At 36.7% G+C, this 27,242-nt stretch overlaps 1 protein-coding gene across 5 annotated transcripts in view; it reads right to left on the reverse strand.

Moving 5' to 3' along the window:
- Positions 1–27,242, reverse strand: part of CEP162 (centrosomal protein 162) — a 63,367-nt gene that overhangs the window by 22,472 nt on the left and 13,653 nt on the right. For all 5 annotated transcript variants that reach the window (XM_055136843.1, XM_055136841.1, XM_055136842.1 and 2 more), the window contains 12 exons: positions 23,899–24,090; positions 22,628–22,709; positions 14,734–15,016; positions 14,109–14,367; positions 13,237–13,370; positions 12,740–12,967; positions 12,080–12,217; positions 11,221–11,333; positions 11,021–11,126; positions 5,755–5,881; positions 3,928–4,091; positions 2,999–3,103 (listed from right to left, as the gene is read on the reverse strand). In XM_055136843.1, the coding sequence (XP_054992818.1) occupies positions 2,999–3,103; positions 3,928–4,091; positions 5,755–5,881; positions 11,021–11,126; positions 11,221–11,333; positions 12,080–12,217; positions 12,740–12,967; positions 13,237–13,370; positions 14,109–14,367; positions 14,734–15,016; positions 22,628–22,709; positions 23,899–24,090 (1,931 nt within the window). The remainder of the gene's footprint in view (positions 1–2,998; positions 3,104–3,927; positions 4,092–5,754; positions 5,882–11,020; positions 11,127–11,220; positions 11,334–12,079; positions 12,218–12,739; positions 12,968–13,236; positions 13,371–14,108; positions 14,368–14,733; positions 15,017–22,627; positions 22,710–23,898; positions 24,091–27,242) is intronic.

Below are 27,242 nucleotides of genomic sequence, written 5' to 3' on the forward strand. Positions count from 1 at the left end.
AGGCAATTAGCATACAGCTGTTTGAGAAGATTTGGAGTTAGACTATGCCAGCAGCTTTATGACCTGTGCCAATTCTTCACTATAAATCTTTTGTTGGCAAAATGGGGATAAAATAGCACCAACTTGATGGATTTGGTGTCATTAAATAAGGGTCAAATGATTCACCTTGGTAAAGTGCTTTGCATCATACCTAGCACATGGCAAAGACTTGATAAGAATGTTTTTATTTTTTTTTTAAATGATCTGGGCTCAAAAATTATCTTTCTTAAAGCAAGATGGCTGTTGGTACTTAAAAAACCTGCTTACAAACTAAATAATGCTTAGAAGTATCATGTAATTTGTAAATTTAATAATACTTCTATTTATGAAGACTGTTTGAATATATTATTGATATTCTGAAGTGTATATTACATTTTTTTAGAGAGTGAATTTTGTATTATCTTTAATTTTACTTTTTCATATTATTAATGGTACTAGATAAGTGGCATAGAGAGTAATTTTGCAAAATTTAAAGAAAATTAAACTATAATAAAATATTCTAGTAAACAGAAGCATGAATCTGCACAGTATATAATGAATACATAAATTAATTAAATAATTTTAATTTATGTGCCACATAAGGAGAGAGTTTATTTAAAACTTTCAGAATTTGGTCACAAAAATAACTCTGAACATGCTGGAATATATCCTAGTGATAAAATATTTATTAATGTCTAAAACCCTAAGGACATAAACATTCATGGAAAGAGGATTATTAAGATCTGGAATGTACATGTAGTAAAGTAGAAAGTACTAATCAATGATATTTTTAAAAATATAATCTCAGATGATAAATCGATAAAATTTTAATGACAGTTAATCAAAGAGGGAGGTTACATTAAAAAAATATACTTCTGGGGCCGGAGCGATAGCACAGCGGGTAGGGCGTTTGCCTTGCACGCGGCCGACCTGGGTTCGATCCCCGGCATCCCATATGGTCCCCCAAGCACCGCCAGGAGTAATTCCTGAGCATCGCTGGGTGTGACCCCCCCCCAAAAAAAATATATACTTCTGGTCAATACGTATCAGTAGTATCAGTATTTCAGTCTTTTGCTACTAAGCATGCTCTATTTTTTATGTTCATCCATTTAGTTATATACTATTTCTTTAAGATCGACTAATGGAAAGCCATTTGCTTTGTTCTCGTCCCCAAGTTCTATACTGGCTAATCTAAATGTTAAGCACTAAATAAAAACCAAGCAATCTTGAACTAGAGTTCCTTCAAAATATTTCTAGTTCTTGAAACTACTTCTGTCCTGTCTCTTCCCAGCCACTGAATTAAATTATCCATCATACCTTTATATATAAAAACAGATCCAATGAAAGAAAGTTAATTTTGCTTTAAAGTTTGTTTTTTCTCATAAAATGAGGATAATATTCAGTTCAGTTAGGATCTACCTGGTCTTGGGTTTGTGATGTAATAATAGCTGTATATGTGTCATGATATGATTGATGGAATCTTCTCCCTGATAAACAGGACTCTAAAATTCTTTTAATGCAAACATTAAAGTTTTGAAAATAAGGAAAAAATTGTATATCTCACAAAATAACTGTTCCAATGAAAAAAAGTTTTCTTAAAAAGCATTATTAGATGATTAGAAAAAAATCTCCCACTCCAAAGGACCATAGCACTGTAGCACTGTAGCACTGTCGTCCCGTTGTTCATTGATTTGCTTGAGCAGCACTGGTAATGTCTCCATTGTGAGACTTGCTGTTACTGTTTTTGGCATATCGAATACGTCATGGGTAGCTTGCCAGGCTCTGCCGTGCAGGAGGAATACTCTCAGTAGTTTGCTGGGCTCTCCAAGAGGGACGGAGAAATCAAACCCAGGTCGGCCTCGTGCAAGACTAATGCCCTACCCATTGTGCTATCCAAAGGACCACAAAATGACTATTTCTAAACAATAAATGACAGAATTCACAATCATGGGCAGCTTTTAGGGATGCAAATGTTTCTACTTCAAGGGCATTTTACAAAACTTCCCAAGCATTTAGAACATGATTTCAATTCATGGATCTCCTTTCCTGTATGTTTTTCTCACTTATTTATCTCTGCTCAGGTGAAAGAAACCCCACTGACATATCCAGATTTTGAAATTCTGCTGATTCTCAAAAGTCTAAAAGTAGATGTCAATAATTTTTATCAATAGGTCTTCTCATAAGAAAGGCACATTACTCTAAAAATACTTTATTATTATTTTTGTTTTAGTTTGTTTTGGGGCCACACTGGCAATGCTCTGGGCTTACTCTTGGCGCTGCACTCAGCGATCAGTTCTGGCAGGGTTTTGGGCACCATATGAGATGCCAGGGATAAAACCCAGGTTAGCCATTCAAGTCAAGCACTCTAACCTGCTGTACTGTTGCTCCAGTCCCTGGTGCCCAAATTCTTTTCGTATAAAGTTGTATATTACATGAATGATGTAATTTGCTACTTTTAAAAATTATTATTATTATTAGGGCTACACCTGGTGGTGCTCAGGGCACTATAGGGGGTGCCAGAGATTGAACTTGAGTTAACCATGTAAAAGGCAAGTGCCCTATCTGTTGTACTATCTCTTCAGCCCTGCTGATGTTTTTTTAAAATGCAATATACCAAGTATGCTTAAAGAGGCAGTTCCATGAGTACTTAAAGGAGGTAAAGTGACATATAGAAACAGGCTGGGGGCAGATGGCAGGAGGGAAACTAGGAAAACTGGTGGTGGGAAATGTGCATTGGTGAAGGAATGGGTGTTGGAACATTCTATGATTGAAACCGAATCATAAACAACTTTGTAACTGTGTGTTTCATGTTGATTCAATAACAACAACAATAAAAGAGGTAGTTCCATATTAAAATAAATGGATAAAAACAAGAATATCTCAGGTTGGCTAAATCCTGTAAGAACTTCTGAAACGAAAGAGAAAAGCAAAGGTACACTGATATAAAATTCCTTGATAAAAATTTATTCTTAACACATACTTGTCGCTCCAGATCCTGAATCTTTTTGGCATCAGCTGCTTTATCTTTTAAACGTATCTTCTGCTGTAAAGATGGGTTTCCTGATTCAGTTTTCAGTTTTTCAACCTGTAAGTAATTAAAGAACCTATTAAGAGCCCAGGGTTAGAATGCAGAATGTAGCTCAGTGACAGAGGGCGGGTGTGCAACACAGGTTGTGATTCTCAGCATTAAAAGACAGAAGCTTGTTTAAATGTAGACAAGTTCCAGGAAGGAAGCAGATGTTTGTTTATTCATTCGTTTATAATTCTGGTTATTACACTGCACTGGGGATAGGGAAGACAAATAAGAGAAGCGAGGCCCTACTCTTATGAAGCTTATGCTTTAGTGAATGACTTAGTTGTTAGTTAATAGTTGTTAGTTAACAGAGTAAATTATAACTTTTAGAAGTGACAGGTTCTTTAAAGGAAATGACACAGTCAAGGAACAGGGAGAAAGAATTGGAAGAGGTAGGAGTGGCAGCCATGTCTGAAAAGGGCATTCAGGGAAAAAAAAAAATGGCTGAAATTCCAGAGTAAGATCTGGGAAGAACTGCAGCCAGAGAATTTCACACCAAGATAACACATTTAAGAATCAGAAGGTAATATGGTGAGTTTGAAGAGAGTGTCTTCCGGGGTATAGTACCAAAGGAAGCTGTAGAGACAGGCAGAGTTCTGTCTATATAGGGCTTAACATGTTGTGATTAGGAGTTTGGGTTTAGTTTACTCTAAAAAAATCAAGCTCAGTCTAATCTAAAATAGACTACATATTGAAAGCAAATAAAAATGAAACCCAGTTATTTTATTTAATGATGTTTAGAGTATTAATTAAATGACAATACAAGGGTAAGTAAAATTGATTTCTGAAAAAAACAGTGTTCACCCTCAGAAATACATTTTGAAATAACTTATTACCTCAAGTTTGAGCTTCTCAATTTCTTCATGTGCTTCTTTAAGCCGAACTGCATCTTTATCCAGAAGCTCCTGGTTTTCAGCATACCACTGCAATCTTTTTTGCAGACGAGCAACTTCTTGTTTATGTGTTTCTTCTAAAATCTTTATTTCATATAACTTTTCACCTAAAAAGTAAAGTAAATTAATAGTAATTCTTCAAAATATGAAAATAAACTTAGATTTTAAGATTACGGTCCTTTGTAATAGAAGTACTATGGAAAAATAAGAAAAACTAGCTGACATGTACATGACACTGTCTTATTCCACCTACTAGTGAAAGAAGGCAAAAACTGTAAATCCTTGCACTTAAAGCAATACTATGTAGAAATCTTTAAATCAAGAGTTAAAAAAAAATCACCTTTTCCAACAATTTCCACGAAAAAAGTAATTATTATTTTCATGGGAAGATGTTCGAGGTAAGAGATAAAAAAGAAGGATGCTTATAAGCATGTTGCACAGTAATGATGGGGAAGGCCTGGGAGATAACTCAAAGTGGACTGGAGTGTAGGCTTTCCACAAAACATAGAAGGCCCAGGTTCAGTTCCTGGTGCTACTAACTAAGCACCTTCAGCAGTGATCTGTGAGCACCTAGTCAGAAGCAGCTTCTCATTTTTCCTGGGTATGGCTCAAAATCAACAACAGCAACAACAAAACAAAACCCCCAAATACAGCAAAAACAAAAAAAGGGTAATGGTGGCAAACAGTTAGTTTACCAAGTATGAGTGAACTCAACAGACTTGTATGATGAATATCAATGTTCTATTTTACAGATGAGGAAAGCAAATGTAATTTTCTAATTAACATGTAGGAATGAATTTTATTATTTTAATTTTTACTTTTTTAAGTAAAATAATTTGGAGAAATATGAAGGGAGACAGAAATATGTATTCAAGAAAGGACATGGGCTTCTTTAGAGGAGAAAGCTGACATGGATTTTATTGTGCATGCTTTACATTGGTGATTATGTTATAGAGAAAACATCCATAATTTGGCTGAAAGGAACCCTTGCCCTGTGTCCTACCATCCAGTCCTCTAATCAGCAGGCACATTTAATAACAAGCTTACAAAATCTACGGGGTAGCCTTCCTCACTCTATTCCTGTATTTCTTTCTTGCTTTTTGGGTCATACCCGGTGATGCACAGGGGTTACTCCTGGCTCGTGCACTCAGGAATTACTCCTGGTGGTACTCGGGGGACCATATGGGATGCTGGGAATTGAACCCGGGTCAGACGCGTGCAAGGCAAACACCCTACCCACTGTGCTATCGCTTCAGCCCCCTATTCCTGTATTTCTAATGTTATCATCTAGCAACAGCTGGCCCTAAATGCCACCGCTCCCTCTCAAAACACTTATTAGCACTATCTCATGTTTACTTGCATTTTATTTTTTAAATTAAGCTTTTCTGCATTTTTATCTTTCCTTTGTTTTCCCTGTTGAGGAATGCCATATTTATCTTCTGTTTTCTACACAGTACAATGTATTCATTCATTTGGCAAATACTTGAGAGCGAAGGATTCGACAGGCCATGACTTTAGAAACATCTCAGTCTAGTTGGGATCATAGACATGTAAAATAAATTAAATTTAAAATAAAATAAACACAACACAAACTCAATGTACTGTTGGCTTTCTTGGATCTCTGATTACTCTCCTCAACAACTAATTAAATGCACATGTATCTAAATAACCAAGATTTAAAAATATTTCTGAAGATGTACTTCAAGGATGACGTTCAAGATGAAAACAATTACAAGTATAAAGGTAAACTGCTACAAGGCAGTGTTTTACCTGTGGCATAAGCAATCTGATCTTTGGCTTGATCTCGCTCTTTCTTCATTTTTTCCAAGTCTACTTCAAGAGCTTGTTTGTCTTGCTTCAGTCTTTTGATGTCTTCCAAAAAGCTGCTTTTTTCTTTCTTAATATTCAAAGAAATAAAAATGTCATATGAACCACAAACTGGGTTATAATCTTTTACCCAATCAATCATAGATACTGCAGCTTTTCCCCCCTATTTGTTATCACTTTATAATTCATCCCTTTGGAATAATTAATAGCTCCTATTACCTACAATAAAACCACCGAGAATCATTTCTAATCATCTTACCCACAACCTTAATGAATTCTAATTTTTTTTCAACCTTTTTACAACTGAGGATCACCAGTTCTAAATTGTTTTAACTTCTGGAACACTGTCTACAGTAATCTCCCAACAACCATCAGTCTTTCACCAGCCTCTCCTGTCAGCAGCCAGAAACTGTTCTGAAAAGACAGTACCGCTTATTTGCCTGAGACTCCTCTGAGTAACCCACAGTCCTTAACCATCACCTTCACCATCACATATCCCAGCCGTGCCTGTGTCTCTGATCCCACCTCCTACGAACATTCCTCTTCCCACTCCACTCCACTCTGCTTCTAGCTGTTCTTGCAGAGTGCCCAGCAAACTGTTACCCCAAGCTGTCTGCATTTAGAGTTTCCTCTCCCTCAGGACTCAGCCCAGGTAGAGCCAGGTACTCTAAATCAGTATCATGCTGTCCTTTCCCCCTACCCCCTGTACCCCTGCAACCCATGAGCGATTTTATTTTCCTGTCACAACATTCAATACCACCTGACATTAGACATTTCCTTGAAAGCAGGGTTTTATCTTGCCAATCCCATTATCATAAATGCTAAATGCTTGGAACATTGGAAAAAACCACTGGATTATTAAAATGCTCTACATTTCACAGCACTCTCAAAATCCCCATTCCTGTGCTTGATGAAAATTTTATTGTTCAACGCATAGTTCAATTGAGGTCATTCCTGAAAAATCCCCTCTGGTGCTCCCACTGAGGTACAAATTTTCACTGTACCTCTATGCTGCATTTATTACTTTCTGTTTCATATGACATTGATTTCTGTAGATGGCTTTTTATAGGCTAAAAGCTCTATAGAGAATCAGACTGATTTATTTCTGTTTATAGCACTAAGCACATGGCAGGTACTCAATAAATGCACATTGAACTAAACTCATAAGCAGTGAAGAAAATCATGAACTCATGGCAATACATCTGGTAAAGTTTCAAAATAAAACTTTTTTTAATGGACCGGTGTTTATTAAATTGGGGAGAAGTTCACAGATGTTTATTATATCCATCTATAGATCAGGTTGAACCACGGGAAATTGCCTATATTTGACTGTTTTAAACTACAAAAAGAGGTCAGTTCATATGGTTTGACTTAAGTTTTTGATCTGTGTTCCAAGAATACTACAGAAGAGGAGGCATAAACCTAGCACAGATTTTGTAGTGAAAAATATTACATACGATTGTACTGGTAATATGAATCCAACTGTTTTTTGTTTGGGGGCCACACCTGTCTGTTCTCAGGCTTATTCCTGGCCTTTTTTTTTGCTCAAGGGACCTCATGTGAATGGAACTAGAGTTAAATATATGCAAAGCAAGAGCCTTAAGGCCTGCACTAGCTCTCTGGCCCGTTACTGGTTTTTATTGTAGTTGAGGCAACCTGGTTACAAGAGTGATTATATACATTATGGTGTACATGATCACTGCTCCTCTACTACCCCTAGAAGAGTGCCCAAGACCCTTTCCCACTGTCCAGTGTCACTCCAGTCCAGCTCTCCTTCGACCATTACCCTTCTTCCACCTTGAACTCACATCTTTCTTAATTCAGAGTCCCAGAACTGGTTGCCACTAAGTATCATCTTTCCCTCACTATGCTTCTTTGAATAATGCATCTGAGTGAGATCATCCACTATTTTTCTTTCCTCTAAGGTATTTCACTAAACATGCCCAATTCTAGGTCTATCCAACTTGTAGCAATAAACAAAATTTCACTTTTTCTTACAGCTGGATGGTATTCCACTGTGGATATCTGCCACAATTTTTTTTTTCTTTTCTCACTCATCTGGACACCTGGCATGTTTCCGTATCTTTGCTACTGCAAACATAGCTGCATCAAACATAAGTGTGCACTTATCTTTGAGTCAGTATTTTTGTATTTGGGAGATAAATGCCAAGGAGTAGACTCGTTGGATCATATTGCAGTTTTATTTTAACTTTTTTTGACAAGCAGCAGCAGATGACAATTAAATCAAGAACAGATTAGTTCCTCTTCACTGCATGCCAGTCAACACTGGTTGATTATGCTTTTTTTTGTTTTTTTTAACGTTTTTCAGCTAACCAACTTTGCAGATCAACGAAAGGGTCTGAGGATGCAGTGCGGCTTGGATGCTGAGGTGCTGGGAAGACTGAGGTTGCCTCTCAGTGCTGAAGGCCTCTAGGGCCATATCCAACAATGCTCAGAGGACCATGTGGTGCCAAGAATCAAACCGCAATACTATCTCCTGGTTCTATTTCTGTTCTTTTTATACAGGCCTTTGTCACTGGTATGAGGTGGTATTTCATTTGACTTATATTTCTAAATTATAAAAAAGACAACAAGCAATTTTTCATAGGCTTATTCATCTGTCTTCTTCAAAGTGTTTATCTCCTCTTCCCATTTTTTGACAGGTTTTTGTTGTTGAACTTTCTAAGTGCTTTATACATTTTGAATAGTAGCTCTTTATCAGATATCGAAATGCAAACATTTTACCTCATTTAATAGCATGTATTTTTATCGTTGCCTGAGTTTCTGTGTATATATATGTATATATATATATAAACATACATATTATATATCACTGTGGTTTGATGATAGGGTTACATTCATTAAACATTCTGGTACCACAAATTCTAGCAGACTACTACCCTCCATTGTTGTCCCAATGTACCCCTCTCATCCTATTCCCTCCCATATGCACCAATGCACCCCTCCTCCATGCAGTAAGTTTTCTACGTAAGACCAGGTCTCAGTATCTGTCACCTTTGGATCTCTGTTCTTTCCCTACTGTGCTTCTTTATAATCCAGGTAGGAAAGTGAGCATTCTGTGTCTGTCCCTGTCTTCTGGCTGACTTCACTCAGCATGACAATCTTCAGATCTATCCACGTAGCAGAAAACTGCATGACTTTGTCTTTTCTCATAGCTGAGTAATATTTCATTGTGTACATGTACACAGTTACTTGATCTGGTCATCTTTTCTTAGACACTGAGTTATTTCCAGATTTTAGCGATTGTGAATAATGCTGAAATGAACATAAGGATGCAAACATCTTTTCTAAATAAAGTTTCTGGGCCTTAAGGATGGGTGCCAAGAAAGAAAATTTCTGGGTCATTATGAAAGCTCAATTTCCAGTTTTCTGAGAAGTGTCCATGTTATTTTCCCAAAAGGCTACACCAGCCAATATTCCCACCTGCAGTGTATAAGGGTCCCTTTCCCTCACATCCCTGCCAATACTGATTTTTTTCTTTTTGATGTATGCCTTTCTCATTGGTGTGAGAGAATTATTGTTTTTAATTTGTTTCCTTGATGATAAATGATAAAAAGCATTTTTTCCATATCCCATTTTGCAATGTGTCTTCTTTGAATAAGTTTTTTTAAAAACTTCTACCAGTGCTTTATATATCTTAGATATCAACCCTTTATTAAATAAGTAATAAGAAAAATTATCAACGAGTTCTTTTTGTTACCATCTGTAGAGATTGTTTGTGAGGCTTGTCTTGTTTTAAAGTAGCCCCTTCAAGGCTTCTTGTGAACTTGGTTTCAAGACTATGAAATTACTGAACTGTCACTTATGCATAAAGTCCTATGTCTATCCTTCAAATCTGAACCACAGGCTAGCGGGTATTCTTGGTGAGGTGTTCATATCATTGTGTGTATGGGTTTTTTGTTTTGTTTTGTTTTGTTTTTACAATATCCCATCATTTTCTCTTGACCTGTACAGCAGCACTTGATAAATCTGTTGTAAATCTTTCAACACAGTGTGTCTTGGATTCTTTTTATTTGGGTTTTGGGTTTCTTTTGACTGGGATGTCTTCAGGCCTTTAAAATCTGGATGCATACTCCTTACCTCTGGGAACTTCTCAGTTATAATTTCTCTGACCAATGATTCTTCATCAAGAGTGCCTTCTTGTTCCTTGGAGTCTCCAATAATTCGTATGTCACTCTTAAGCTCATCTCATAATTCTGTGGTGTGCTATTCATCTGAAATTTCCCACCTTATATTCTGTTTTTTCCTAAGAGTTTCCTGCATCCCCTCTTGGATCTCACTCACTTTATCTTCAGCGGCTGTTACTCTGCTGCCAGGACCGTCATGAGTTTTTTCTTTAGTTCTGCGACTTCTGATCATAGTTTTCTCATTTCCAACCTCTTGCTTTCTTGTACCTGTACTCTTGTTTCTTTGATCTCCTCAAGCATTACCTCAATCAGTTCTCTCTACAGTCATTACCTGAGAGGTGACAGAGCTGGTTAGTTTTGGTTGAGTCTTCACCCTCTCGTTACTTGTGCTGCTTTCTCACTGCATCTGTTGCAGTGTTGGGGGCATCTTCCGAACTCTCCCACCTAGGGAGCTCTGAGGAATACAGGTGTCACTCTCTTCCTTCCCTGTCAAGAGCTATCACAGTCAATTTTATTGTTTCTAATTTCTTGTTTGGAGTTTTGTGAGGGTTCCAGAGGTACTTTCAATGTCACTGGCCCTTTCTCCAGCTGCAATTTGGGATTCTATGATTTCGTACTAAAACATTTGTGAATTTTTCAGAGAATAGTGATTTGAAGCAGATTTAAGCTCAGTGTGACTGGGGACAGTCAAGCCACTGTCTGTGGGCAGCCAGAGTCTGTGGGTTCACTGCAGGACTCCTAAGGATATTTCAAATTAGGTATTAGGAAGGGAGCACGTACACTAAATTGTAATCTTAGAGATATTTCTTAATTTTTAAACAAAAGTAAACCTCTTGAATTATAAAACATGGGAATATGAGAATTTTTATTTAATATTATAAACAGGGTTGTGCTCAGTGATTACTCTTGGCTCTAAACTCAGGGATCACTCCGGGCAAGTCTGTGGGACCAGATGGGGTTACAGGAATAGAACCTAGGTCAGCCTCATGGTAAGGCAACTGTCCTACCCACTGTACTATCTCTCCAGGCTCGCTAATAGTTAAAATCCTTATAAAACTTACTTGTGCCAACCGTAATTCTGCTAACAGATCTGTAAAACTCTGGTTTCTTGTGGGCTCTGAATCTTCAACTACTTGAGACAGGAAATGACTTTTGTGCATCTGCTCTCTGATTTATTTTGAAAAATAAAAATATATTATTAACATTACATTTAATGCTTAGAAATAGTTTATTTGATTCTATGCATTTAAAAAGGACTTACTTTAAGGACGCTAACTCACTGAATAAACTCTGGTTTTCCTTGAACATTCGCTCCTCATTCTTCTTGTTCTGTTCTTGGAGATCTTTCACTTGTTTATATAACCTTTCATTTTCCTTTTTAGAAGTAGAGAATGTAGTTAAAAGCCATAGTACATGTAATATATGTATAGATGGTCACAATAAATAAATCCTTTAAAGGAAGTGGCAGGGAAGAATCAGGAAGATGTTTCACGTAACAGTAAGCCTGCCAGGTTATAAAGCCAGATGAATATTCCCAATATCACATCACACATCATAAATGTCTGCTTTCTAGGGACACGCAGGTTTTTTTTTTCTCATTTATGTCAGGTTCCTTTCCCACTCGTGGGTTGAAATTTATTTCAGATTCAGATTTGTAAATATAAACATCAAGCTAGTTAATTCACTTTTAAGAATTAAAAAACTAAATAAAAACAACAGTCTCTTAAGGAATGTGACTATTAAAAAATATTAACAAACAACTTTCACTGATGTGTACTGTGTGCCAGGCACTAAGAGATTGGTTTGCATTGTCTCGGTTTCATTCTACAACTAGCCTATGAGGCAGAAATTATTATTACCACTCTCATTTCAAAGATGTAGACTCTGGCTTAAAGAGGGGAAGGGATTTTTCCCAAGGCTTCACAGAGAGTGATGGGAGCTAAAACTAAATCTAGGTTCTTTGAATCTGAAATCCAGACTTCAGTTTTTCTCATGAGAAATGTGAAGACCAATCAAATCATTTCCTCACATATACTAGCCTGTTAAAATTAGTATTTTTATTTAAAAATTTTTAGACCTAGTACTTAAAGAACAAGCTCAAGGTTGAATAATAGTCATACCTGTTGATATCCCTGAAGAAGTGTCTCTTGTTCTTGTATTTCTTTTTGGATTTGCTTTAATTTTTCCTCCGTGATAGAATCAGTTGCTTCAAAATGTAACCACTTCTGTTTTCTGTTTGTCTCTTCAAAGCTATTTAACTTTGGGAAAACAAACCAATTGTTTTGTTTGAAGAAAGAAATGAAGTGAAAAGAGAGGAATAATAGGAGTTTTTCTGAGAACACAGTTCTAAAATTGTCTTATAATCACAATAAATGATTATAACACCACCCACAGTTAAATCATTATACTGTGTTAAGCTGATGGATCTGAGGATAGAAATCATTCAGGTATGCTATACTGTCATTTTCTGAATCTAGACTTTCAATAGCAGTTCTTTCCAAAACTATCTTCTATGAAGGTTACAACGTACTAGAAGGCTGTTTCCAAAACAAAACAATCAGTAGAACATTACCAAAATGATTCAAATTTTAAAAAATTTCCTCACAGAGAGATTAATTTAGGTCATACTACAAAGGAGGTACTCTTGGGGAACATGTTCATTTTTCATTCAACAAAATCATGACGTCAAACAGCCACAGGTTATCAGAATAACAATGTGCTTCACAGGAAGAATGCTTTTGATCAAAAAGGAAAAAAAATTCAGACAATTTGTTCTGTACCTTGGATTGAAGAATATAATTCTCTTGATTCAGCTTGAAGAGTTCTTTTTCCTGTTGTTTTTTCAGTTCTTCCATTTTATTTTCCAATCCTCTCTCTTTCTCTGAGAATGTAACTTTAATTTGTTCAATTAGAGATTGTGCACCCCTCCATTTGTCCTCTGCTTCCTGGACTCTTTTAAATAAAATTAATTCTGTTTCCTTGTTCCCACTTTGGTATTCTGAAGAATCCTTTATAGAAAAAACACATTTCATTAAAATAGTTTTCACACAGTTAAGATTTAAGCACTTGAAAAAAGTCTACAAAGAATAAAAATGAATGGTTAACAATAATTTACTATATAATAAAATCAATTAATGTTCAGTAAGAATGTCTTGACGTGATTAGAATATCACTCTTAAAGCAAATGAAATTTCATATATTGTATTTATTTATAATTTAGTTTTAGCTAATATTAGGACATAAAATTATGAATGCTATTCTGAAATTGAATACTTACATTCTGAAACTGATCACAGGAATCAACTTCTGTATTGTCTTTAGACTTCATAGGAATAGTCAGGAAACCTTCGGTTTTAAGAGATGGTTTATTCTGTGCTGCAGGCTTGATGAGCTTTGTTCCAGAGAAGATTTCTAAATAGTGTAAACAATTGATAAAAGCACTATAAATGCAAAGTTGAATATATTCAGTAATTATGTAAGTAGACATATAATGGGAACACTAAAATAAACGATCTCAAAATACTGATGAATGTGACACACCAACACAGCTGTTTCAGTACACTTAGAACTGCTTTCCATAATTAGCATCCTACTCAATTTGACAGTGACACTTGATTCAAGACTCATGTCAAAGAAAAATGAAGCTAAATATGAGGAGAAAGAGAAGTGGGAAAAATAGTGCATGGCTTTCAAAGTTGAAAGCCACTGTCAGTATAGTTACATTAGGAAATCACTAAAAGTGCTACTATGACATATAAAACTATTCATATATGATCATAAAACAGTGCATTTCCAAGCATATACCAAACTAATATCCAAGTAATATCCGTATTAGCCTACATTTGTGGATTGCCATTTGTATTCTGAGTTTATAGATCTTCTCTGATAAATATTTTGGATACTACAAAGTTAACCAGAAGAAAAGGAGTCTGATTCTCCTGTAGGCATTTCCTGAGTTTTTTGTAGGTCTCATTCAAGTAAATTAACTAGAATTAAAGATGAAAAGGAATCTTTCAGAAATGTAATATAGTATCTTAAGAGAAATTCTTTTATACAAATAATGAAAGTTCACAGGAATGAAGAAAACAGGCAAAATAAAACAATACACTATGTACACAGGCTTTTATTATGAAAACAAAAGAGGGCTACCTTTTTTCCTAGCTTGATTTGAGGTGGGAATGGATCTCAAGTTTTTGCCTTTCATAATATCCTTTGAAGTTTTCTTTTCAAGAGCAGAGAATGTCTTGAATGGTGAACTGGGTTTGCCATAGCCTGAGCTTCTTACTGATGCATATAATCCACTGTGAGGTTTCCTTTTAAGTAAAGGAGGTGCACTTCTGGCCTTCTTGTATGGTACCTGCTTATCAGCTGCAGCACCTTCTTCAGAACTGAGTTGTGATTTAAAAGTCTGTACAAACACAGACTATTTAGTATTTACATAAACTTCATACAGTTTCAATGGAGATTTAAAAGGTGGCAAAACACTGTGATTTTTAAATAATGTGGACAGCAGAAGGCCAACCTCTACTTAGTTAAGGCCAACCCTAAATTTTCTAAATGTAATTCATCAAAATTTTAATATCTTAAACTTATACTCAAAGTCAGGAATAAAAGTAAGCAAATTATATAACTATAATGAAAATGGAAGAGAACAAGGAAGCATACATTTTGAAATTATTATATTATATAAAATTAAGCTAATTTACATATGGATCAACAGTACATATATAACTTTATGAATCAAGTCAAGGAAATATAGATTATAAACACTTACTTTATTTACTTTGTTATCCTGAGGTAGTAATGAAGGAACAATAGATATTTTTTTCCTCAAAATATCAAGACATGTTTTATCTATCTCTTCTTCCATAGTGCTTACTCCTGGATCACTATTTTCCATATTTTTATTTGTTGTCTTTTGCAAAACCACATTCTCTTCAGTTTTATGAGAAAATTGGTTTACGTTTTGTGGCTCTTGAGACATAACATTTTGGTTCACCTCAAGTGGGAAAGGGCTAATGAATTCAGTTTCTTTGCTACCAGCCAGTTTCTTATTGCTATAAAACAAAACAACAAAAAGAATATGAACACTATATGACACATTTAATATGTATTTGTTTTAGAGTCACACCTGGTGGCACTCAGGGCTGACTCCTGGCTCTGTGCTCAGGAATCATGCCTGGTGGGGCTCAGGGGACCATATGTGATGTTGGGGATTACACATAGGTCAACCATAGGCAAAGCAAATGCATTCCCCATCCATGATACTATTGCTCCAACCCTTCTTTAATATATTTCATATATTATACATATATACACATACATATATATATACATACACACTATGTAAGTACATGTATGTAACAATTTATGTATGTACATATTTGTTGCTATTAAAACTAGGTCAATAATATTAAAAACATTATTTATGATTTTAACTCACAAAAGTATGCTCAAGGTGTAATACAACTGTTTTAAATTTAAGATAATTTTCAGGCAGTATAATGCAAAGAATTATGTGAAAGATGAGACTTATTTCAAAACTACAAATCAGAGTACATATTTTGTTGAAGTATGAGAAAAAATTTAAAACAGAGAAATCACTAGGCTTTTTAAAAATACATTTTTGTGGTTTAGAATTCAAATATAATATTTCATACCACTAAGATTTAAAAATATGGATATATCCTTTAAGAAAAATTTTAAATCTGGTTAGATATCAACATATTCTATATAAGTTTCAAAAATAGTGTCATTTTCATATTATTTATCCACTGTCAATTAGTTCATTTAGTTTTGCAACTTTCAAAATAAAACTAAAGTTTAAAAGACTACCATTTTCTTATATGGTAAATCTGTCTTGCAGCAATTGTTAGAAGCTTTCTAAGTAGTTAGAATCATCAAGAAATAATATTATTTCCTTCTTCCTGGGAATAAAACATGGTTGATGTTCATCAAAGATTTTCTGTTCTTGCTGAGTACAAACAAAACTACATTTCCTTGCCACGGAATATAGAGGTGGTCATGGTTACTATTTTTAGAATGTGTGCTATGGTGACAAGAACTTAAAATATGTGTGATTAACTCAGTGGTTTTGGGTGGCAAGGAATTGATATAGAAGCATGAGAGATAGCACCCTTCCTTTTCCCCTCTAACATTTTCAAAGCATTTGCTGAAATGTCAGCTAAGAGAAATACCAGAAGAGAACAGGGAGCTTTTGATTGTGAGCTACTTCTGACTACTTTTGACAACATTATGAGAAAGATGAACTGAAGACAAAAATATACTGGTTTCTGCATCAAAGAGAACAGAGTGTAAGGAAATCAAAGGGAACATATTGTTCAAAGGGTCTAGAAATATATAGCCTCAATTTTATATTTAGACTGAAACAGTAAGATCTTGCACTGAAAGAGGCAATATGAATGATAATTTCATTAAATGTCCTTATGGAAAAAAGCAAAATAGTCCCTTGGCAAAGATTAATGGTGCCATCTTCATACTTCAAGTACTGTTTTCAACAAGATCCAGGCATCTGTAATTAAACTGAGAAAAGAAACAGAGAGGAGAAAACAAGGAAGAAAAGACATAAAGCAGATTTAAAACCTTGTCTAGCAAAGAACTCTAAGAATAGTTCCTGGAGTTAATTGGAACCAATCATATCAGAAGCCTCAGAGCTTTTGGAGTAATTTAAGATGACAACAAAACTCTAACTATATATTTTTTAAAAAGACAGTGAGCAGAAGTAGACTAAGAAAGAGCACATCCTCCAAGATGGACATATCTTTCCTCATTACTCATGATAACAGGATAAAAAATCTGAAGAACTGGAACTAGGAGTTATATGGAACAACATATTTATAAAGCAGTACAATAATGATCTAATTAAGGAAAACTCACAACTTGAAGATAAATGGTTATTACAAAGATTTCCAGCCAAAATCTGGAATCAACCTGAGTGCCCTAAAACAGATGACTGGTTAAAGAAACTTTGGTACATTTACACAATGAAATACTATGCAGCTGTTAGGAGAGATGAAGTAATGAAATTTGCTTATAAATGAATAGACATGGAGAGTATCATGCCAAGTGAAATGAGTCAGAAAGAGAGGGACAGACATAGAAAGACTGCACTCATTTGTGGAGTATAGAATAACATCACATGAGGCTGACACCCAAGGACAGTAGATACAAGGGCCAGGGGGATTGCCCCATAGCTGGAAGACTGCTTCATGAGTGGAGGGGAGAAGGCAGATGGAATAGAGAAGGGATCACTAAGAAAATGATGGCTGAAGGAACCAGTTAGGATGGGAGATGCATGCCGAAAGTAGATAATGGACCAAACATGATGACCTCTCAGTGTCTGTGTTGCAAGCCATAATGCCCAAAAGTAGAGTATGGGGAATATGTCTGCCATGGAGGCAGGGGGAGGGTAGAAAGGGGGGGGTATACCGGGGATATTGGTGGTGGAAAATGTGCACTGGTGGAGGGATGAGTGTTTGATCATTGTGAGATTGGATTGTAACCCAAACATGAAAGCTTATAACTATCTCACAGTGATTCAGTAAAATTATAAAAAAAAAAAAAAGAAAAGATTTCCAAGTGGTTTTTAAGAGTGCACTGGTAACTACTCTTCTTATACTTTCCCCTTCTGAAATAAATATATTTGTTGCAGCTCTAACACTACATATTGGGCAGGGATGAGTAAATATATAAGCAGTCTTTTAAAATTCTTATTTAAGTAAGTATTAAGCAGTCTTTCTTAATTCTCTGATTAGCAGAGCTACCTTCAAACCTGAGAGGACTGTGCTTCACTTGAGTATTGTGACCTTTGAGGACATGCTCCTATATGAGGTACTTTGGGGAGGGGATGATAAGTATGAAGAGTGAAATAAAATGAAAGGGTATTATGGTAAAGACTGATTAGATGCACACCAAACTCATTTATTTTTCCTCTGGACACCTGAACATTCCCAATTTTTTTTTAAATTTTTTTTTATTTTATTGAATCACTATGTGATGGGGCATTACAAAGCTATTTGAGTTTTAGTCATACAATGTTCTAACACCCGTCCCTCGACCAGTGTGTAATTTCCCAGCACCAATGTCCCCAATTTTCTTCCCACGTCCCCCAGACACTCCCACCCCCTAAATCTTTTTGGTCTTTTTAGCTCCCGGGCTTACTCCTTAGAGTGGAACATAAGGTGAAGTAATATCATTTTTATGTTTGAACAATTAAAAGGAAGTAGAATAAATGATCTTCTTTCCTGTTTGGAATCTCCTTAGACCATGTATTGATGACAGAAACAGCATCGGTTTCCTCCAAATGACTGGAACAGGGACTCACTCAAAATCCACTGACACAAATAGGAGCAGACAGGACACTTGCCTTATACGTGGCTGACCTGGGTTTGATCCTCGGCAGTGCACATGGATCCCCACGCCCACAGGGGTAATCTGAATGCAGAGCCAGGAATCAGCCCTGAAGACAGCTGAGTGTGGCCCCAAATCCAAAACAAAACAATTAAAATATGGGATCCATATGATATGATCATATGTTTTTAATAAAATAATTCTGGGCTGAAGACACAGTAGGGGTTAAGTCACTTGACCTATACATGGCCGACACTGGTTTGGTCCCTGGGATGACATATAGTTCCCTAAGCAATGGTAAGTGAAGCACAATGTGCCCTTTAAAATACTGGGGCCACAAACTTAGTCCTGTGGATTAGTTCTGTGATGTTTTGTTTTGTTTTGTTTTGTTTTGCTTTTTGGGTCACACCCAGTGATGCACAGGGGTTACTCCCGGCTCTGCACTCAGGAATTACTCCTGGCGGTGCTAAGGGGACCAAATGGGATGCTGGGAATCAAACCTGGGTTGGCCGTGTGCAAAGCAAACACCCTATCTGTTGTGCTATCATTCCAGTCCCAGTTCTGTGATGGAATTATATAAACATGAAACTACCATTAGCAATATTTTAATTCAAATAATTAACCTATAAAATTAAAAAATTAATAAAGGGGCCGGAGCAATAGTACATCATGTAGGGCTGATCCAGGTTTGATCCCTGGCATCCCATATGGTTCCCCAAGCACTGCCAGAATTAATTCCTGAGTGCAGAGCCAGGAGTAACCTCTCAGCATGGCTGGGTGTGACCCCAAAAGCAAACAAAACAAAACAAAACAAAATAAGAGTTAAAAAAAACAACAACAACCACAAGGGCTGGAGAAATAGGCATTAAGGTGCTTGACTTGCATGCACTCTGGCTTGATTTCCTGCATTACAAAGTGTCCCCCAGAACACCACTCAAGGATCACTCTTGATCCTTGAGCACAGAACAAGGACTAAGTCCCAGGCCATAAGCCAAGTCTGGCCCCCAAACCTAAATAAAATTTGAAAAATTGCTAACTAGCATGGCAGCTCAGTGGGAGAATAGTAGTAATTTGGGAAGATGAACTTTATTTATTTTTGTTTGGGGGTCATACATGGTAACACTCAGGGGTAACCCCTAGCTCTGCACTTGGGAATCACTCCCGAAAGTGCTAAGAGAAGCCGTTTGGGATGCCAGGAATCAAACCCGGGTTGGCAGCATGCAAGGCAAATGCCTTATAGACAGCACTATCTGGCCCCAAGATAGATGAACTTTAGAGTAGCCTTATTTTCTATGCTAGCATAAACGAAGAAAGAAAGCCATAAAATCACTGCAACAAGGTTTACAGTGAGGGGAAGGTGGCATGAGAACTTGCTCAAAATGTGTCTGGTAAAAACATAAATGAACAGATGAACACGTAAACAGATGACAGACTTTTCATAGAATTATTTCATGGATATAAGAGATCTTACATTAGGTGCTCAAGCACATGTATCTTCTATATTCTCTGGTTATAGCCTTATGACCTAGCACAATTTATTTAACCTCTTCACACCTCATTTTCTTGATGTCCTGCAATGCAAGGGATCAAACCCAAGGCCTCACACATGCAAATCATATGCTCTAACACTGAAATTCATGCCTGGGCTCATCTTTATTTTTTTTCTTTTTCTTTCATGGGGTGCAGCCAGTTGAGTCATACCCAAAGGTGCTCAAGATTTATTCCTGACTGCTCTCAGGGGACCATATGCAGCTCTGGGTTAAGATCTTGAGTTGACTATATCCAAAGTATCTTTTTTTTTTTTTTTAGGTCACACCCAGCGATGCACAGGGGCTACTCCTGGCTTTGCACTCAGGAATTACTCCTGGCGGTGCTCAGGGGACCATATGGGATGCTAGGAATCAAACCCGGGTCGGCTGTGTGCAAGGCAAACATCCTACCCGCTGTGCTATCGCTCCAGCCCCCAAAGTATCTTAACCCCTGTACTATTTCTCTGGCCCTGTCCTCAGTTTTTTTATATGAGAAATGGAGATAATGAAATATGCCTCACGAAGCTGATGTAAGATGAAATGAAGTAGCATATGCAAACAACTTTGCACAATACTTGGCCTCTACTAAGTATGAGAAGAATGGCAACTACCAACATCATCTTTCATTATCATTGGCTCTTGTGAGAGCCCCATCATTAAATAAGGTTTACCTTAATATCATCTTGAACGATGGAGATAAATACGCCTGTCTTGTCTGTTATAAAGATCTCATGAGATAATGTCTATGACACTGTAATCTCACCACAAACCCATATTGTCCCAGGACAAGTGTATGGTAATGTGCTACTCTGGCTGGGGAAGAGAGCAGGATCCCATACTAAAATGAAATGTAGCTGAAACATTTTCACGAGCCTAGTTTATGTTGTGACCAAAAGGCTCACTCATAAGAAAACAGCTGGTTTGTGACTAAGTACAAAACTTACTGGTTTATAAGAAGAGGTAAATCTATAACTCATGCACAGAACAAAACGGATTTTCCTTCTTAGTATTTAAAGTAACTGTCCGTGTACTAATTAAAGGTAAAGGACTTGCATTTTTCAAGTGAAGAGCCTTAAGACTACCTAAAGGCAGCAATGTTTTTAGTAGCCTTTTAAAAAAAATTGGCACTTTTTTGTTAAAATATTGAATGTAATCAAAGTAAAGTGAAAGTAAATTGAAATTTACCAATTATACATGCCGGGTGGGGGGCTGGGGAGGTGGGGGGGAAGGGGGAGGTATACCGTGATTCTTGGTGGTGGATTATGTGCACTGGTGAAGGGATGGGTGTTTGAGCATTGTATAACTGAGACTTAAACCTGAAACTTTTGTAACTTTCCACATGGTGATTCAATAAAAAAGTAAAATTAAAAAAAAAATTAGCACAGAAGAATTTTGATGAACTGAGTAAAGACTAATAACAAAGACAGAGCAGTGCCTAACTAGTGGTCTCAGACATATTACCCATTAACTGTTCTCTGGGAACGATATTGTTAACATGATTGAGGAAACTTTGGTACATCTATACAATGGAATACTATGCAGCTGTTAGAAAAAAGGAAGTCAAGAATTTTGTAGTTAAGTGGATGGGCATGAAAAGTTTCATGCTGAGTGAAATGAGTCAGAAAGAGAGAGACAGACATAGAAAGACTGCACTCATCTATGGTATATAGAATATCAGAGTGGGAGACTAATACCCAAGAACTGTAGAAATAAGTACCAGGAGGTTGACCCCATGGCTTCGCGGCTGGCCTCATGTTCCGGGGAAAGGGCAACTCAGAGAAGCGATCACCAACTACATTGTAGTTGAAGGCCATGTGGGGGAAGGGAGTTGCGGGCTGAATGAGGGCTAGAGACTGAGCACAGAGGCCACTCAACACCTTTATTGCAAACCACAACAGCTAATTAGAGAGAGAGAACAGAAGGGAATGCCCTGCCACAGTGGCAGGGTGGGGTGGGGGGGAGATGGGATTGGGGAGGGTGGGAGGGACGCCGGGTTTACGGGTGGTGGAGAATGGGCACTGGTGAAGGGATGGGTTCCCGAACTTTGTATGAGGGAAGTATAAGCACAAAAGTGTATAAATCTGTAACTGTACCCTCACGGTGATTCTCTAATTAAAAATAAATAAATTATAAAAAAAAATAAAATAAAAAATAAAAAATAAAAAATAAAGTGAAATGAAGTAAAAAGTGAAGAAAAAAAAAAGAATCTGTGCCTGAAATAATCTGAGACACACCTCGGTTTATAGCCATAAATTGCCCTCCAAACACATTCTTCTTTTATTGGTGGGAAATACAGTATTGGGATATTCTTAATCTTTTAGAATCCTTATTATTTGGCTGTGGCATATTATATTGATTTTAGTCCAATAATTGAAGTGTACAATAATTTATTTTATTTTGTTTAGCTTGACAATATTTTCCTTATGATTTTTTGTCGGTGTTTGTTAAAGGAATTATAACATATGCACTACTTTCTTGTGTTACACTTCATATATTATGAAGTGCATTAATTATCATTTTGCAACTTGAATTATTTCATCAAATGAATACTTTTGGTAGTTTGTAATGAATTCTTCAAACTGTTGTAAGTTTCCCTGATACTTGAAATAAAGAAATAAAGGTAAAATACTTTTTCTGAAAAAAAAAAACAACAAAAAAAAAACCTCATGAATAACATGACCTAAAATCGTAACATAAAAAAAAAACTACAATAAATATGCAGCATACACAATTCATTACAAAAAACACATAAAACCCCAAGACGCATACCTGACAGGTTTGAAGTCAAATTTACTGACCCCAAAGGAATCTATTCTGATAGGTCTCATCAGCTCCTCTACTGTTGGCAGATCTGAGGGGCAAAATTTCAAAATAGCAAACAAAAACAATTTGTAAATTGCTTAATCTAATCCCTAATACCATCAAAATTAATTTTCTCTATGTAACATAATTAACAAAATGACAAATACAACAAACTAGGTTTCAGCCTGTAAAATTTTCCTATACGAAGAAAAATGCATATATAGATGTAATATACATATATTATGTATATCAAAACATCAAATATATGTGTATAGATCTGCTAAATATGTTCTTGATCCCAAAGTACCCACTACTTCTCCTCCTCCTCCTCCTCCTCTACTTCCTTCCTCCTTAACTCCCTCTCCCCGACCCCTCATGACTGAACTCAGGTCCATGCATGCAAGGCTTGTGCCCTATTCCTGGCTCCAATAGTCTCTATTTTTAAAATGATTATAATAGATGAACAAGGGAAAGATTAAAAAATGTGAAAAAAAATTGGGAATAGGGTCAACATCTGGCAGTGGTCAGAGCTTAATCCTAGCTCTTCATTCAAGGTTCACATCTTACAGTGCCTGGAAAATCATATGCGGTGCTAGGAATCAAAGCAGGGTTTGCGACATGCAAGGCAAGTATCTGCTAAACTCTCTCTTCATACAATCATAAAATGATTTCTTAATTTGATTAAGGTATACTGAGCCTGGCAAGCTACTCATGGCATATTTGATACGCCAGAAACAGTAACAACAAGTCTCACTTGGAGACATTACTGGTGCCCGCTGGAATAAAAAAATGAGCAATGGGATGACAGTGATACAGTGACAGTGATACTGGAGGAAGCACTAAAATCTTACCCTATACATTTGGTTCTGAATTTATGGGTAAGCCAGTAACTTCCAGGTTTCATTTGAACAAACGCTTTATATAATTTAGGATTGAAAAATCACTGCAGAAAATTATACTCATTTGTTTTGGGGGCCTTGAAAGCAGTGTTCAGAAGGTCTTAGGGGCCACTTGTGGCACACTTGGCCAATGCTAGGAGCTGCTGGCACCCAGGGTGCCTGGGGACTTCCAGGGCTACACCTATCAATGCTTGTGGGGAGGGATATGAGACATGTGTTGCAGGGCTGGAACGTTGCTCCCTATGCAAGGAAGGTCTACCAACCCACTCCTGAGCTACCTCCTGACTGTGCAGATAGAATAAAAACTGTCCCAGAAGTTTCAAAGAAATAAGCTTTTACCAGATTCTGTAGTGGAGAAGTTTTTAGAGGACTCTTCATTTTCTTGAGAATGTTCTTTTAGTAAGCTCTTGATATTTCCCATCTCAGTACTCTCAATTCTTTCTTCCCCTCCATCTCCCAAAGAATGGGCTATGTGACAATAAGCCTGATGGAGAGCTTCAATGTCACTATTGCTTTGTCCATAAGAAAGAGCTGTTGAAAATAAATGTCATTCCTCACATGATCATGCAAGAACAAGAGAAATACAAAACATTAGAACCATCTATTAAGGTCAATAAGAAGATAGGACAAAAAGAAAAAAACATGAGGCTTAAATACATATCTTGGCAATATGTTGCTATAGCCTACCAAAGTGAAACTCAAAGAGCAGGTTAAATGATTATAGAACTTTGCATCAAGTTTAGGTACATGATAGCTTTGTGTTTTGATTTCATAAGTTATAACCATCTTTTCCTACTACTTGATCCTTTATTTTTCTTTCTTAATGGTGCTGGGGATTGGACCCCAGGACTTTATGCATGTGACACATGGACTTTAGGACTAAGCCGAATTCTCAATTCACATCCCATTACTTTATTCTATACATCTGTATTGGAGAAAACTTCTCTAAAATTGTCTGAACTGACTAGTCCTTTCAAAGACTCTGCCTCTTCTTTATTACTATCAGTAACTATCAGTCACTTATTCCTTCCTCTCGATGTCTGCTTCCCCGTGCCACTAAGCATCTTGTGGTCTACATTTCACTCTTTAACCTTTGCAGTGCAGTATGAGGCCGAAAGAATTTCCTTATGAGCAAATCTAGTCATGGCTCATTTTCTTCAATACTATGAGGAATTGGGTACTGAACTAGAACTGGGAATTGTCCTCTGCATCACTTCTCCTTTCACCACTCTGATGGCTACTAGTCGATCTTTCTTGGTCAGGGGCACATCTCAAAGCTCTATCTTTAACCCTCCTTTTAAACTTACCCTTTATTTTCAACCTGGCTAATTTCACTAAGACCTTTGCATATGATGACCAAATCAGTCTTTTGTGCATATTTCAACTTTTGTATATTAACAGACAGTTGGACTATTTTGTATAAATAAATCACATATAACATAGCCCAATTGTGCTAGTCATGAAGTCATAGCAAAAAAAAAAAATTGGTACTTGCTTGTGATCTAACTATCCAAGTAAAAGGCAAGATATTCACTAGTGTTAGGAAAAAATGTCATTTTAAAAATAATCAAGTTCATTAAATGAAAGAAAGCACATAGAATTTCTCTCTCTATAAAAGTATGTATTACATATATAATGCAAATATATATTGCTTGGCTATGGGGTCATACCCAGCTGTGCTCAGGGCAGCTTAATTTTGGCTCTGTGCTCAGAAATTACTCCTGCTGGAACTCAGGGACCATGTGGGATGCCAACGCTCAAAGCCAGTCAGCTGCATGAAAGGCAAGCACACTCCTGCCGTACTATCTCTCCAGATCAATATTTTTAAAAAGATGATCTTTAACAAGGTATCACACACATGAATCTGCAAAATACCAGAAGAAACTGGCAAAAATAAAAGAAAACAAAACAACAAAGGGTTGGGGAGATAGCTCAAGAAATAGAGCGCATGCCCAGGTCAACATCCTGAGTTCTATCTCTAGGGCTGCATGGTCCCCGAGCACTGGCAGATGGTCTCTGAGCAACACTGGCCCAAGCACTGCTACTTAGGCTGAGCACTGCCAAGTAGGGCCTTGGGTCTCAGAGTATTTGGGGGTTGTGGTCCTTGTAACAAAAACAATGGGCCAGATAGTACAGGAGGTAAGGCACTTGCCTCACAGGCAGCTGCTTCCTATGGACCCTGGTTCGATCCTCTGCAGTACAAATAGTCTCCTAAGCACAGAGCCAGGAATATCACTTGAATACTACAGTGTATGGCTCCCAAACTGAAAAATGGAATAAAACAAAACCAACTGATTGTTTCAGTCATTAAACCATGTTCAAATGCTGATATGAGGATTTCACATTTATTTTTGAAATACTATGTAAATCCAATACCCCAGAGTCAATAATACTTGCATATTTATTGATAATTTTATTATGCATATTATATTTATTGCATAATATAATATTCAGGATATTAAATTCCAAAAGATGGAAAAATAACAACAATAATGAACACCAGAGAGGTTGCTACCGTTTGTTACTTTTTTTCTTCTTTTTTTTTTTTTTTTTTGGCAGCACCAGGAATTTAACACAGAACTTCATACACTTAAGGTAAGAACTCTACTCCCAGTTACAGTCCTATTCCTGCTTGTTAAGACTTATCAATGTACTATGTAATACTTCAGTAACTATCACAAAGTCTAATTTTAAAGAAAAGAAAAGAGACTTAGAGGAAGAATCAAATAACTATAGCATTATAGAACAGGTTGGATCATCTTAAGAGAATTTTTACTTTTAGAAATACACTTTTCATTTCTGAGTTTTTCTTACAACCTACAGTAGTGGTTTATTTTTTATTTTTTTTAATTGATCACTGTTAGATACAGTTACAAAGCTTTCATGCTTGAGTTTCAGTTATATAATGTTCGAACACCCATCCCTCCAACAGTTCACATTTTCCACCACCAATGTGCCCAGTATCCCTCCCACCGCACCCCAAACCTCCCCTCTGCCTCTGTGGCAGACAACTTCCCCTGTACTCTCTCTCTACTTTGGGGCATTATGGTTCAGCAGTGGTTTTCACGTTGCTTTCTGCTAAGTCATACTGTTTCAGAAAAAACTGTACATCCCACAAATGCTTGATTACAATTTCATCCGAAAACATGCTTTAAAACTTAAGAACTGTAATCAAATTAACCTGTAGATTCCAGTGCATCATTTATGTAAATGTGGTACATTCAAGACAAAATGAGTGCCAAAGATTAATATTCTCATTAATTTTGCAAGTAAATGTAGCAAATGTAAACATACTGTAATATTTAGCACAGTGGGTAGGGTATTTGCCTTGCACAAGGCCGACTCAGGTTCAATTCCTCCGTCCCTCTTGGAGAGCCCGGCAAGCTACTGAGAGTATCCCACCTGCATGGCAAAACCTGGCAAGCTACCTGTGGTGTATTCAATATGCCAAAAAAAGTAACAAGTCTCACAATGGAGACATTACTGGTGCCCTCTTGAGCAAATCGATGAACAATGGGATGACAGTGCTATAGTGCTATAGAGTTCTATATTTTATTTGGAGATAAGAGTTCTAGTCTATGTTTTGAAAGAGTCTGAAAAGGCATTGTCTTAAAGACCTTTATAACCTCCTAGAGTGATCTGAGGCATTTCAGAAATTGGGGATATTATCTATCTTTTCCCTA

This window comes from Sorex araneus, chromosome 4 (genome assembly GCF_027595985.1).
Source record: "Sorex araneus isolate mSorAra2 chromosome 4, mSorAra2.pri, whole genome shotgun sequence".
Lineage (NCBI taxonomy): Eukaryota > Metazoa > Chordata > Mammalia > Eulipotyphla > Soricidae > Sorex > Sorex araneus.